Consider the following 14,939-nt stretch of genomic DNA (forward strand, 5'->3'; position numbering starts at 1 on the left):
ATGATTTATATTGATAAGGTAATGCGTCAGAATTGAACAATAAAACTCAAAAAATGCGTCCATTGCACTACTTTATAGCAATTATTTCTTATCTCATGCTCTCTTAAGAGATAACAAGACACAGTTCAATCCTGGTGATTTTCACCAAATGAAATTTGTCTGATCAGAAAACTGACCTGTTCTCTGTTGACACTTGTTTTCTGACTGTCTGTCTCAAATTATCTTTGTGACATGTTGAGTCATGCACCAACAGTGCATGCACAAGCACACATTGCTAATGACATACAGGGCACACAAAAAAGTACAACATCTACTAGTAAATGGAGCGGTCAGAGAATGTTTCACTACTCCAAGATGACCTTCTGTTCATACAAAAGTACAAACACGTCAAGATTTGTATAAAAACAAAAGGAAAAAGTTCATGTTTGTGCTACAAAAAGCTTTGTACAGTATGTGGGCATACATTTTACCAACAGCTATATGCAAAGAGCTTCCATTTATGCTTTGAACAATTCAAGAGACAATTCAAAACCATTCTGAGATACTTATAGCTCTCCAGCTCTCCACACACTCATTTCATTTGGAAGAGTTTAACTATTCCCAGTCCGTGAGTGATTCAGTTTTGTTGTGAAGAAAAATTATTTATATCGGGCTGCATGTTGCATATTAGCCACTAGATGGCAGCATCAGCCCTTGAACTGCATCTCGATGACGGTACAGAGAAAAATGAATGAGCTGTCCAAACACTGTAGAACCTCCAGATTTATTTATGCATCACCAACCTCACATGAAAAAAAGCCATCTTAAATAAAAAACAACGTTATGTAGAAAGAACCCACATACATAAACTTATCACAAATGGTGAAAGAATGACCGAAAGGAAATATTATTTGAAAGCAAGAAATAAAATGAAGTCAAGGGGATTCTGATCAACAAGAGATAGTCAGGCAAGGGTGCGAATAGAAGGATATGCATGAATGAGCATATGTACATATGTACATACATACACATACAAACATTCAGAGGAATAAGACACATAATACAAGGACAATGGTTATCTTTTTCACTTGGATGCATAGATTTTGACAAAATAAAATACACAGTGTTTCATTTGGAGGAGCTAGTGACTGTTTTTTTTTTTTTTTTTTTTTCTCGTTTTTTTGGTAACCATCCGAAATAAGTCCAAACTGTACAGACCCATTACACAACAGGCCTAAAACACACCCCATCCCACCCCACCCTCCCCCTTCTCACATATACACTTCATGTTTGACAACTTCGTCTGCTTCATTACGTTCTTCAGATAGGAATGCATATATTTTACTATTCAGGTGATATTGCCTCTGTAAATATTTATACTATAAAAGCTCAGTAGGGAAAGAAAAAAAAGAAAAACGGTTTTAAAGAGTAATAACAAAAATGGCATCTTCACTTCTTAAGTTGTGCTTTAAAATGGCATTAAACAAGCAGATCATTAAGACAGTGCCCTTGGAAAAAAAGATATTTAGCATCTGCTGGTGGGAGGTCTATTAACTGAGTATACTGTTTATAATTGAAAAGAGGGAGCAGTATATGGAGATGATGTATTCTACTGGGTTGACTCGTGTGCTCGGAGAGTAGCATGTTTTGGCAGTACACGCAGTGTTTGTGTGGTCTTGTTTCATGAACGGTTCTGAGAGGGTCTCTCCGGGGGTCATCTGTAGTGCATCAGCGTGGCGGCTAGTTTTTCAATTGCGTTCAACCCTGTGTGAAACTACGGTTAATCCCTGTTTCATGCAGTAATACAGAGAGATGGAGACTGACTGCATCGTTTGTTTTTGGGGAACTGAGATTACACAAACCAGACTGTTTAGTGCATAAGCCCTGGTTTCAACGTCGTACAACAACACACACACAAAAATGGCCACAACGTAACAATTGTAAAAAGTGTTTAAACCTTTCCGCTCACTATAAATACAAAATAAAAAGACATATGCAAGTGTTGTGTGTGTTGCTGCGATCTCTAGCTTATGTTCTGTGTCATCAGAGTTCAACGAGTCCAAACAGAGTGTTGTGTCATGATGGTGGCACTGGATGAAGGGACATGTTTCGTGTTTCTGTCCAAACAAAGTGTGTCAGTGCGCATACCCCATGCAAAAACTGCAGAATATACATTTAGAATCAGAATCATTACAAAAGCATTTTCAAAAGTATTACAAAAAGTGGGTGTTTGGCCGCCAGCACAGGTAGTAGCTAGAGTGTCTCTCTCCACACTCTTCTCGTCTGTTTGTTTGTAATGTCTCTTTTTCCTTCCTCTTCTTCTTCTTCTTCTTCTTCTTCTTCTTCTTCTTCTTCTTCTTCTTCTTCTTTCCAGACAAAGTGACCTGGAGATCTTATATGTTGTGCTTTAAGTACAAGTGAACAAAAGCAAAGTCCTCCCTCTCTCTCTCTCCCATGTCAACTGGATCAGTTTTTTTTATGCTTTTGTCGCAGGGACATTGCTTGCCAAAAAAGGAGGTTACTGAGATTTCCAAAAAAGTGTGTGTGTGTGGGGGAGAGATGGCGTGATCTGGTGATCTCCCACCAGGGGGCAGTAATGAAAAAGCATTCCCTCGCACACGCACACGCACACGCACACACACACTCACACGCACACAAAAGCACACATCTGCATCAGGAGAGTCTCTCTCAGATGTTGAGCTTGGTGACGGGCCTCTCACGGCCGCTGTCGGCGTTGGGATTGTTGGGCCGCTTGCGGTTGCGCTTCATCTTGGACAGGTCCTTGTCGAAGACCTCGCCTGAGCGCAGCGCCGACACCAGGTCGTCAAACTCGCCGTCCTCCTCGCAGTTCTCCTTCGCCTTACGGGCCTTACGCTCCTTATCCCTCTGCTCCTTCATCTAAGAGCACAGAGAAAGAAAGACAGAGAGAGACAGACAGAAAGAGAAAGAGAGGGAGAGAGTGAAAGAGAGAATGAGAGAGACAGAAAGAGAAAGAGATAGAGAGCGAGAGAGTGAAAGAGAGAATGAGAGGGACAGCAGAGGGTATTGAGCAAATAGACTTCACCTCTGTTAACAATAAGGATCTATCAAATTGCAATTCTGGTGACTGGTTTGTCAAAAATATAGAGACAAACACTGAAGTCTAAAGACAAATCTTGGCATTGCACAAGACATAGAGAAAAGGTGTGTGGGTGGAAGTGTGTGTAAGCAGGGGGTGCTTTGATCTGCTCCAGCTTCATTTGTCTTCAGGAATTTTGCACACAACAAGAAGCCCAGCGTCATAGTAGGTGGGTGCTAGCGATGAAAAGCTACACTGAACACTGTCTGATTCTTCTGTAGAGCTGTGGTGATGAGGAGGAGGGCTTCTACCTGAGTCTCCAGTTTGGACCTCCTCTCCTCCTCCTCCTTGCGCCTGCGCATGTTGTCGTTGTCCTGCTTGGCCTCGAAGAAACTCTGCAGGAATTGGTCGAAGATCCCGAAGAACTCGTCCGGCTGCATACGGCCAGGGTCCTCGCCAAAGTGGGTGACCGCCTTCTGGAACTAGGGTGAAAACAGAGGTCAGAGGTCATTTTGAGGTCATACATTTGAATGTGGGGTCGGTCAGATGCTGTGGGGAAGGTATACGACACTGAGAACAAAGAAAGGTGCTCTCCTCTAACTGATGTGTTACAGGTGCTCATTTAATGTGAGTTTCTATTCTAGGACTATACCGGCCCTGAGTTAAATATATGTTTCTTTACAAACACACACACACACACACACACACACACACACACACACACACACACACACACACACACACACACACACACACACACATATACAGCCGCGGAAAAAATTAAGAGACCACTTCAAAATTATCAGTTTCTCTGGTTTTACTATTTATTGGTATGTGTTAAAGTAAAATGTACATTTTAGTTTTATTCTATAACCTACTGGCAACATTCCTACCAAATTTCAAATAAAAATATTGTCATTTAGATAATTTATTTGCAGAAAAATGACAATTGGTCAAAATAGTAAAAAAGATGCAGTGTCTTCAGATCTCGAATAATGCAAAGAAAACAAGCTCATATTCATTTTTAACCTACACAATACTAATGCTTTAACTTAGGAAGAGTTCAGAAATCAATATTTGGTGGAATAACCTTGATTTAAAATCACAACTTTCATGTGTCTTGGCATGCTCTCCACCAGTCTTTCACATTGCCGTTGGGTGACTTTATGCTACTCCTGGCGCAAGAATTCAAGCAGCTCGGCTTCTTTTCATGGCTTGTGACCATCCATCTTCCTCTTGATCACATTTCAGAGTTTTTTTTATGGGATTGTCAGAGCAAAAGGAAGCAAGTTTTTCTTCCGGGACAACGTTGTACTTTGCCTGGCTGAGGTTTGTAAAAGACCATAAGGATTGAACCAAAGCCGACTGGAGGGTCTCCTAGTTCGTCTTCTCTGATGAGTCCAATTTCACAATAGGTGCAAGACTCTGTGGCTTGTAGGCCTCTCCAGGTCTCCGTCTAACCATCAGACGACCATGTGTTGGGCAAAGCTGAAAATTGGACTCATCAGAGAAGACGAACTAGGAGACCCTCCAGTCGGCTTTGGTTCAATCCTTATGGTCTTTTACAAACCTCAGCCAGGCAAAATACAACGTTGTCCCGGAAGAAAAACTTGCTTCCTTTTGCTCTGACAATGTTCCCCAACTCTGAGAAGTGTTTTTTCCAGCAGGGCAATGCTCCATGCCACACAGCCAGGCCAGTAAAGGTGTGGATGGAGTATCACCAGATCAGGACCCTGTCATGGCCAGCCCAATTTCGAGACCTGAATCCCATAAAAAAAACTCTGAAATGTGATCAAGAGGAAGATGGATGGTCACAAGCCATGAAAAGAAGCCGAGCTGCTTGAATTCTTGCGCCAGGAGTAGCATAAAGTCACCCAACGGCAATGTGAAAGGATGGTGGAGAGCATGCCAAGACACATGAAAGTTGTGATTTTAAATCAAGGTTATTCCACCAAATATTGATTTCTGAACTCTTCCTAAGTTAAAGCATTAGTATTGTGTAGTTTAAAAATGAATATGAGCTTGTTTTCTTTGCATTATTCGAGATCTGAAGACACTGCATCTTTTTTGCTATTTTGACCAATTGTCATTTTTCTGCAAATAAATGATCTAAATGACAATATTTTTATTTGAAATTTGGTAGGAATGTTGCCAGTAGGTTATAGAATAAAACTAAAATGTACATTTTACTTTAACACATACCAATAAATAGTAAAACCAGAGAAACTGATAATTTCGAAGTGGTCTCTTAATTTTTTCCGCGGCTGTATATATATGAAAATTACACACTGCTATTTCGTCCTTTTCTTCCATTACCAATGGTAACCTGACACATAAATTACTCGGTGACATTACCACGGCATCTGATAGACTCCACAGGGCACTATAAGAGCAGCCTTAAAACCCTTTTTAAAAGAAACCCGCCTTTGAAAGCGATACGCCTGGTCCACCTCAGTTCAAATTTAACTGGGCCTCTTTTATTTTTTTTTAACTTTCAGGGACTCCAGCGTCCCCAGGCTTTAATACCCCCACCCTCACACGTGTGTATGCAAGCTCAGGTGATTTAACCCTTACGCTGTAAAACACACACAGCCACATGAGGTAAGGTGAATGGGTAATTCCAAACTTTTTAAGAGTGGGGACTTCAAAAGCGGCCGCTGAGCTAACGTAAATGCGCTGCTACCGCATCCATGGGAGCACCGGGTTTGAGTTAGACACCAGTCTGCGCTTCAAGGCTCCCATAAAAACTTTTAAGGCCGCCGCCACCGTTACCGCCGCCGTCTACTGGCCTCCCCTGACCTCCCAGGGGGTTCATGGGCACATTCAGCAGCCCCAGGCACCAGACCTAGGGTGTCTCACCAGCTCTTTGGCCTCCTGTAGGGAGTCCTCCACGTCAGAGAAGCTGAAGCCAGCCACCGTGATGAACTGGCTCACCACCAACACAAACTTGTCGTTGGAGTTTTGGGGGCGACTCCGCTGGTACTGCAGCTCCTGTGGGGTACAGAAGGACAGTATTTGACCCACTATCAATACAATAATTGTAGTATCATAAGCACATTTATCACATTGATGATGTACTACAATACTACATTTACATATATGATTCATCCTCAGCACATTGTAGTACATTACAGAATACTTTGCTGATGTTCTGCATCACACATACGATCTGTATAAAGCGCCATATTTAACACATGCATGACAAAATACATGACAAAATAATGTATTTTATATACCAGGAATATTCATAATAAAGTAATCATGCAGGTTGATACATTTTTGGTTTAAACAAAATAGCTTTTAAGACCTATTTCGCTTTAGAACTGATTTTTTTAAAGGAGCTGATTCATTTTTGGAGAAGTACAGATCAGTATTGAGTCCACCCCCCCCATCCCCCACTTACAGCGCCATGCGGTGAGAAAGGGGAGGTAAAGGCAGAGACTCACTGTTTCCACGCTCTTCAGGCCGGTGCGTATGGTATTGATCTCCTTCTCCATCTCTGTCATGCTGAGAGAGAAGAGGAAATGAGCAAACATGGTCCCATTAAACTGATCACAGAACAAATGTCCTTCCTCGCTTTATGTCCCTCGCTCTGTGTTCTTCATTACCAAAGTCATAGTAATGTTCCGTTCTAAATCAATGAAAACTTTTTATTTCATTCCTGTTTAAGATCAATAGAGAGATAAATTATGTGACTATGGAGGGTTATATGACATTTTTGACTTTATAGGTTGTCTTATAGTTCTTACTTGACTTTGGCAGCTTCTGGAACATTCTGCAGCTCTTCGTGGAACACGGCCACTTTGGGGTATTTCTGCTCCAGGATGGTGATCAGGTAGTGCAGGAGAGTGATGTTCCTGACCAAGACAAGTAGAGAGTATGACTTTAAACACACACAGACACACACAAAAAGACAGACAGACATGTGGATGCACTCACACACACAAACACACATACACACACAAACACTCTTTCTACATTGATGCAGTAGATTAAGATAAGTCACAAGATGGAGGATTCTTCTCCTTACTTGTCGATGCTGGACTTGGTGTCTGCGATCTTGTTGAGGGAGGACACTTTGAAGCCGTAGGCGTTCCCCCGCTGCCCTTTGTTCATGTAGTTGCCGAAGGCGAGCACAACCTCCAGGAGCTGCCGCAGGTTGCGGCTGTTCAGGACCTCTTTGGAGGCCTTGGAAAGTGCTGGGAAAGACGGAAAAGGACCGATTTTTACAGACTTTCCTTTAATAAAATAAAATGCAACAATAAAACAGCATGGGCAAAACAGCGCTGTCCGAGTTGGATTTACTTGTGTGTTATGCATTTGTTCCCTGGAAATTGCAGATAAACATCTGAAAATATAGATATGCACAGACTTTCCCTCAATAAAAAAATGACAATAAAACTGAGTAAAACTGATAATAAAACAGCGTAACCAAAGCACTTCTCTGGCCACACTGAGGCCTCTTGGGTGTGTACAGTAGATACTCCATTGAGTGGGTCCCACAGGCAGCACTGTGGTCTGCATAGATTACTCAAAGAAAATGTAATCAGCTGGGTCGCTATAGTTACTGGTGTATCTGGAAATAATGGAGCCATTCAGCTTTTGTTTTCACCACATAATGTTTGGCCATACCTTCAATTTTTGGTTTGACCTCAGCGATCCTTTCGGCAAACTTCTTCTTGAAGTAGAGGGACTGCAGTCTTTGCTGGTAGTGATCAATTCTGCCCACACAAACAAATGACGACACACACACAAACACACACACACACACACACACACACACACACACACACACACACACACACACACACACACACACACACACACACACACACACACACACACACACACACACACACACATACAGACACATACATCATGCTCGTCAGAATAACACCATGACTAATGGTTCACAGACCTACGATGTGCATTTTAAAGGGGTAACTCATTTAAGAAGGATTACATTCGGGGCGAGATAATGACGCTAGCTGATGCAAAGGTCTTTATCACATGCTAAAAACCTTCCGCTAACACGCTGGCTGGTACTATAAACTCAGAACATCCCTTCGCTCCTCCGCCACCTCCACCAGAACAGAACAGCCACGTTTCCATAGCTTCATTGTTTTCGCACAGCAACAACATCACAAGAGCCATCTATTCCTGGAAGGAAGTCTCCCAGCTCCATATAAAACACAGCAGTAAGAGTTCCAATCCAGCACCTGCAACTTGTTTGTGGCAACTCTGGTCAACTCTTATCTACATCTTAAACTACTGTTGCTGTCCATCTGGGCTTATCTGATAGCCAAGTCAATCACTGAATTCTCTGATGAAGAACAGACTATGTTAGATAATGGTCTATTTTCATTAACATCTGATGGTCACAGTTAGCTAGCGATGTGACCACAGACTGTTTGACTGATATATGACTATTCACTATGAAATGACAGCAATCCCAAAGGCATCCTGAAGCACCCGGGGAGCCTTGAGTCATGAAATCCTTCCTGTCCCTCAAACACAATAATGAGAGCTCTACCCTGTCCTGGATATGTTGAGTCATAACCTTCACCTCCACCCAACCCCTGCCAACCCTCCGCCACACACACACACACACACACACACACACACACACACACTCTCCTTCAGGACAGCTAGATTTGTTTAGGAGTCTAGACACCACAGACTGCTTTAGTGTGCGTCACGCTGCAGTGTGTAGTTTGTATAATAGGTTCCAGTATGCCATGGAGGGGTTTATCAGGGCCTGGTTTGATGAGCTGCGCTGATACAGACTAATGATCTCTGCTTCGCACGAATGAGGATTGTCTAGGGGTAACTTTAAGCCAGGTACGTTGTTATTCATGAGTGGAAAACAGGGAAGGGATCTAAACTCAAGGGGAGACATAAGGGTCTAATCTTAGTACAATAAGGTCTTTTCCCTCAAACAGTGGTCACAAAAAAGGTCTTAAAGATCAGACATGACTTCTATGGTTGACTCCTCCCTGGGATTGTATCTGAGCCCAGAGTAATGAATACAGGTTGGTATAGGATATCATGCAGTAAACCTCTGTGGACAATTTACTGAATAACAACAGCTTTGTAACTGTTTAGTTCCTTATTGAATCTTTCACTTGACCTGACTTGTGAGGTCTTAGGTCAGTGTGGCGTGTGTAACAGCGTGTAACATGTACCTGCTCATCTCGTAGAGGAAGCGGTCGGCTTTGGCCATGCGGTCCAGCTCGTGCCTGTGTTCCTCCAGCAGGTCCACGTCAGCTTTCTCTGGGACAAACTTCAGCAGCTGCACGCACACACACACACACACACACACACACACACACACACACACACACACACAAACACACACAGAAAGAGATCATTACAGTTAGAGAGACTCTAACTGCGGCCAACACTAACAAATATCTCCATTCTGGTACAGTGTGGAGTGTTTTCCTAATTTCACCACTCACACTACAGACTATTCTCTATGCTAAAGGTGATGGTGATGCGCAATGATTTGTCAGCTTTATTCTTACAAGGTATCCTAGAACAAAGTCGCCCTTTTTTCAGAAGCACTGTTTGCCCTTTCTCACAAGCACTGGTTGTTTGTTAGTGGGTTTAAAGTAGTAGCATCCTCCCTTTAAAGGTGCATTAAGGATTAATAGGTATTCGCTAAAGGTATGCTAGCAGCTAAAACTAACGAAATCTCTTGAAATGTGCTGACTTTGACATTATGACAAACTAATTACTCAACGACTGTCCTTACACAGTCAAACATCAATCATGTGCAACACAAGACTAAGCAAGACGGCAAATAAGCTACTTACTAGATCGGCAGAAGGTAATCAAAGTCAGGTCGGCGGGCATCGGCAGGCAAAACTACAGAAGGCAGTTATATGCCTATCGACCCTGCTATGCCATTGGCACGGACGCAATTCTCCATATTAAAAGTCATTGTAGCGCCCCAATTTTTTTTAAGCTGTTATTTTAAGGTTAAACTGCTTATCCTAACCCTAATCCTGAAGCATAATTGTTGCATATTGTGCCTTTAAACAAGCACATTGAGATATTGGCACCAAAAAAGAGACTTTCACATGGAATGCTATGGACCCTAATAATATACCATTACAGAAATGAGAGAGAGAGAGAAGACAGAAAGAACGGCTCTTTCAGCAAGAACATATGAAGGACATTATCTCTAGGTTGGCAAGCTTGTTAGTGCTTGACTGTCAACTGTCTGGACTACTTTTGCTCGATTTCCAAAAAATCCTCCTGATACTACAGCAGTTCTTAATCCAACTATGATGGATTCAGCTTCTGGGATTAAGCCCTTCATCTTGACTGGATATGACAGAACAGTGGGGGAAAAGACTGAGAGAAGTACAAGAAAAGAGAGACTGAAAGAAATTAGAGAGAGAGGGAGAGAGAGAGAGAGAGAGAGAGATAGAGAGAGAGCTAGAGAGAGAGAGGGAGATAGCACCAAGCAGCTGGAAATAATTGGTGTCTGGGCCATATCATGGCAGACTTCCTAACAGCCCTCAGATGCCTTCCTCTCCAATCCTCTAAATGTTCTCCATCAGCATGCATCGTCCAGCCGCAAACGAATGCCCCAGCAGCCAGTAACGACATGGCGGAGTTTCTTTAATTTCTTTAATTAGAATGAATCGAGATCAAAGCAGCCCAGTAAAACATTTGATTGCTCCGATATTGGTCTGGCATAGCCTGTGTGAAGAAGGCAGTTAGTCACGTTATGGTCTCCGTGATTACTGTGACTCACTGGGTACAGCCTGATGGAAATACACAAGATGGAGGAATACACTGAGAATTGAGGGTATCTTTGGTTGCAACTAGCATTCCTATTGGACGGAGCACAGGTACATGCTCATGGAAGATTTATCAATCTTTATCTATATTTAGCTTGACTGACTTATCCAATCTTGCTGGCTGAAAGCTTAAAATAATTGTTGTATTCTTTTTGCACTTTTGTAATTTTCTACTCAGTTCTGTTTGGGTGGCTTTGGCTTCTAATTCAAAGTGTTTTTTAAAAAGTCCCTCTTTCAGATGACCTTCCATTGCAGATATTGCAGACAGTGGCCATATCCATTACAACAATTCAAGGTCACCATTTTAAGCTATTTCGTTTGCACACACATCCTAAATATAGCCACCCACTCCAGATATGTTGCATTCAGTAGCATAGGGCTAACATAAACATGTGCAGATCTTCTGCTTCAGTCTCAGCCTGTGGATGGGGTCCCATCTCTCACCTGCTCCAGCATGTCCTTGGGCAGGTCCTCCTGCTCGTCCATGCTCATGATGGCCCTCTTGATCTCTTCATTTGACAGCTTCAATCTGAAAAGGAAACAACAAGTGTCTGGATTTGTTTCAAACGATGCCTTACATGTACTAGCTAAAGCCCTGGGGTTCAGTGGGAATGTGCAGGCATTTGGGTTGATGTTGCAAATGTGATTGTATTTAACAATGCAACATCCACACCTGCCAGATCAGATATATGAGAGCAGTGTGTGTAACTGCTTAATTTGACAGAGAGGAGGCAAAACTAGTTCTAATCCTGCACACAAGGTTTCTTAAAAAAAACAACTTTGAACCACACTTCCTCTGAGGTCCTTCTGAGGTTTCAGCTGGCTTATGTGCGTACACAATAAAATGTGAATGCTACAAGCTCATTGGAATGGTGATAAACTGGAAAACATTTCTGCAAAGTTTGATACGATAATGCTTGATTAGGACCGGGTACAGGCCTAATAGAAATAGTGTTGATACTGAACATATGAAGTACTTATTGACTCTCCCTTTTTAGGCCCTCACTTACTGAAGATCTGCAAATGCAGAGGCAACTTTTTAACACCCGTTCAGACATATACAGGATGTTATTCCAGTGGGCTTTAGTGCAGACAGATTCTTTCAAATGAGTGACACAATATACTGTGTCCATTTACATGCTGAGCCAGTCGACCATACGGATATTCCTTGTTGCTGATCTCAGGTTTGTATCCACAAGTCTAAACTAAATCATCATTGAGGAAAACGAGTTTGAGAGTTCCATCATGGACTGGCCATGGTTGTCATGTATGGTTAAACAAGCACCGGGAAGACGTCAGAAACCTGCTCTTCCAGGCGAGGTGCCACGGAGAGCCCGAGAACCCTGCCAAGGGCAACAGGTGGCATGAGGCCTGGGATAGAGAGGGACTGGGTTGAAAAGCATCGCCGCTGGAGCGCACCAACCCAGCCGGCCATGATGCCAGGAACTCTGTAACTGGGCCGAGAACAGCCTCGCAGTAAAAGCTGGAGAGTGTTAGAGAGCTGGATGGAGCCGAAGCCAGCACACCTCATTAAGGTAGAGCGAACACTACTAGCTTCATAGAAGGGAGTAGGGAGATATTGTGTGCGTTTGTGTGTGTGTGTGTGTGTGTGTGTGTGTGTGTGTGTGTGTGTGTGTGTGTGTGTATGTGTGTGTTTGTGAGGGAATGTTCTGGGGCTACGGACAGGTCATGAAGACTCACAGACTGAGGAGTGAAGACAAGCTGTTTTGCTGTTCAGAAGGGGGGCAGTGTGTGCGAGTGTGTTGGGGGTTGTGCTTTGGGTGACTGCGAACAAAAGATTCTGGAGACAGGAAATGATATAAAATAACCCAAATTCCAGGGTCCCTGCTCACAGCTGTCCAATAAAGAGGAACGCGAGGGAGAAAAAACACGGTTTTCTCATACGTGTGTACTTGAGTGTGTATACTTGCATGTTTCCATGACGACCCTTGAAGAGCAGCGATGAAACCGAAGAGGAACTTGGCCAAAGTCATCCCATTAAAAAGATTAAATGTAATGCTTGGCTGGCGAGAGCCCTTTAACACACTGTCAACCGTGACGAATATTCTCCTGAGTGTCAAAACGAGCGATCGCTCAAAGCGGAATAAAGCGCAATTCGATTGTTATTTGATCGTGACGTAACGCGTAATATAATTTAACGTCTATGCGTGGTTTCAAGGCGGACATAAGGGGAGACCCCTGGGAGTGGGTAATGGAAAGTGTAAAAGACAACATGGCATTCAAGCGAAAGTTGAAACGAGGTTTGACGACAGATTAGCACTCACCGCGAGAGGAGGATGTTGCAGTTCTGCGCCCGCCGGCCGTCGATAACCGACAGCTCCTTGACCTTCTTTGTTGTTGTTGTGTCATCCTCAGAGTCTTTCTGCAAAGACCACAAACAAAACAATATGAAAATCACAGCACCGTTGTACACAGTAATAAGGTCACAAACCAATCCATCTGTCTTCATATATTTCTACAGTGCATGAGTGAGATCTTGAAGTCTGATCTCATAGAGGTGCTGTCTACAGAATAAGGACTGTGAGGCTTTCCCGGGGCCTCTCGAAGCACACTGTCTAATTCACCCTCTATGAACCACTCATATCCATAGCAACTACACAAACACAGCAGACATAACAGACCAACATGAATATGATACATCGCCATCCCAAAGACACACAAACACAGGCCAATGAAACACAAACCAAGAACACAGAGAGACTCCCGACTAATCCTTCATCCCTGTACAGCGCTATTTCTTTAATTGCAAGCGAACAGCTGGGGAACAGACTTTGTAGAAATGGCTGGCCATGGAGTATATATATTTTATTTGGGGGGAGGAGGATTAACAGGGGTTTGGGGGGGGGCATAGGTTTGCTTTTTAGCAAACGGATATCTGGCCTTATTTTATTGTTGCGAGAACTCCAGCTGCTAGCGAAACTGACTGCATGCTACAAATCCAATTTCGGCTAATTATGCTCAGAAACATCTTGAACTGGTCACTAATAAGCTGAAACAGTCCATTCATCAACATGATGAGATTTTCTTTTTTTCCCACTCGTCTCTCCCTCATTCCCTCTTTCTTTTTTTTATTTCAAATTGCAGTTCACATGACATAATGTGACCAGACTGGCCTATAATCACTAAAATATGCCTTTGGACGACGACGGGGGAGACCTTTCAAACAGCTCAAGCGAGCTGTCCGAGAGCATCGGATGAGGATGAGGAAGGGTGAGCTGCGATGAAGATGATGCAAACAGACAGTGAAAGTGAAGCGAGCTGATAAAGGTTAAAGGTCCTGACGGCGAGACCACTTACCTGTCTGAGGTGATTGAGCGTAAGGAAGTCCTGGAGGGCAGATGAAGAGCAAAGGGTAGGGGGAGGTGGGGGGGGGAAGAGCAACATTCATTAGCAGAGAAGAAAACAGGAAGAGAAGAGGGGGAAGCCATATCAGTACATCAACAAGCAGGAACACAAAAGTGAGCAGGCGATAGGAGCAAAAGGAGAGGCCTAGAAAGGGCGCAAAACTTTAAAGGCAACTGTGAAATGCTGTCAGCAGATCTAAAGATTTTAAAGCAACATGTGTCGGGGGTTTTCATGCTAAATACATGGTTTGAGGTTTCATGTTGATTTTGTTATTCATAAAATACGCTGTTGCTAAAAAAGATGTGCTAGTCATGTAGTGGTACAATGAGGTACAATGTACAATGGCTAATATTAGTGCACAACTTGACTTGCAAATGAATGAATACGCACACTGAAGACTAAACCAGACTGGTGAGAGGTGATCCAGCAGTAGCGTTAGCACATACACTGTTATGGTCAGGCCATGAAAGTTGACAAAGTTCATAAACGTTCCCCCAGTTCCAGCCTGATAAAAATACACTGAGGCTAGATAAATATCCAGCAGCTCTGTTTTGTTGTGGTCTGGTGTCTGGAAATTCATAGACCACTGTTAAAACACTATGAATAGCATTAGCAATACACTTCTTGTCCAGGAATGCTATCTTATCACACACGCTCTGTTTCATGTAAAGACACCAAACTGGTCACTGGGCCCAGCCAGTAGTGTAAGTGATTCGTGTGTG

The 14,939-nt window shown here is 43.0% G+C and overlaps 1 protein-coding gene across 4 annotated transcripts in view; it reads right to left on the reverse strand.

Annotated features, from left to right (window-relative positions):
- Positions 1-744: 744 nt before the first annotated feature.
- The window catches only part of daam1a (dishevelled associated activator of morphogenesis 1a), a 66,083-nt gene continuing 51,888 nt past the window's right edge, over positions 745-14,939 (reverse strand). For 3 of the 4 annotated variants that reach the window (XM_080849568.1, XM_080849566.1, XM_080849567.1), the window contains exons 17-27: positions 14,170-14,199; positions 13,137-13,234; positions 11,296-11,380; positions 9,223-9,329; positions 7,670-7,758; positions 7,068-7,236; positions 6,787-6,894; positions 6,484-6,544; positions 5,897-6,028; positions 3,349-3,519; positions 745-2,877 (exon numbers count right to left, since the gene is read on the reverse strand). In XM_080849568.1, the coding sequence (XP_080705694.1) occupies positions 2,668-2,877; positions 3,349-3,519; positions 5,897-6,028; positions 6,484-6,544; positions 6,787-6,894; positions 7,068-7,236; positions 7,670-7,758; positions 9,223-9,329; positions 11,296-11,380; positions 13,137-13,234; positions 14,170-14,199 (1,260 nt within the window). In that variant the 3' untranslated portion in view covers positions 745-2,667. The remainder of the gene's footprint in view (positions 2,878-3,348; positions 3,520-5,896; positions 6,029-6,483; positions 6,545-6,786; positions 6,895-7,067; positions 7,237-7,669; positions 7,759-9,222; positions 9,330-11,295; positions 11,381-13,136; positions 13,235-14,169; positions 14,200-14,939) is intronic. The other variant, XM_080849569.1, reaches the window with a different exon arrangement.

Source organism: Sprattus sprattus (assembly GCF_963457725.1).
Source record: "Sprattus sprattus genome assembly, chromosome: 13".
Lineage (NCBI taxonomy): Eukaryota > Metazoa > Chordata > Actinopteri > Clupeiformes > Clupeidae > Sprattus > Sprattus sprattus.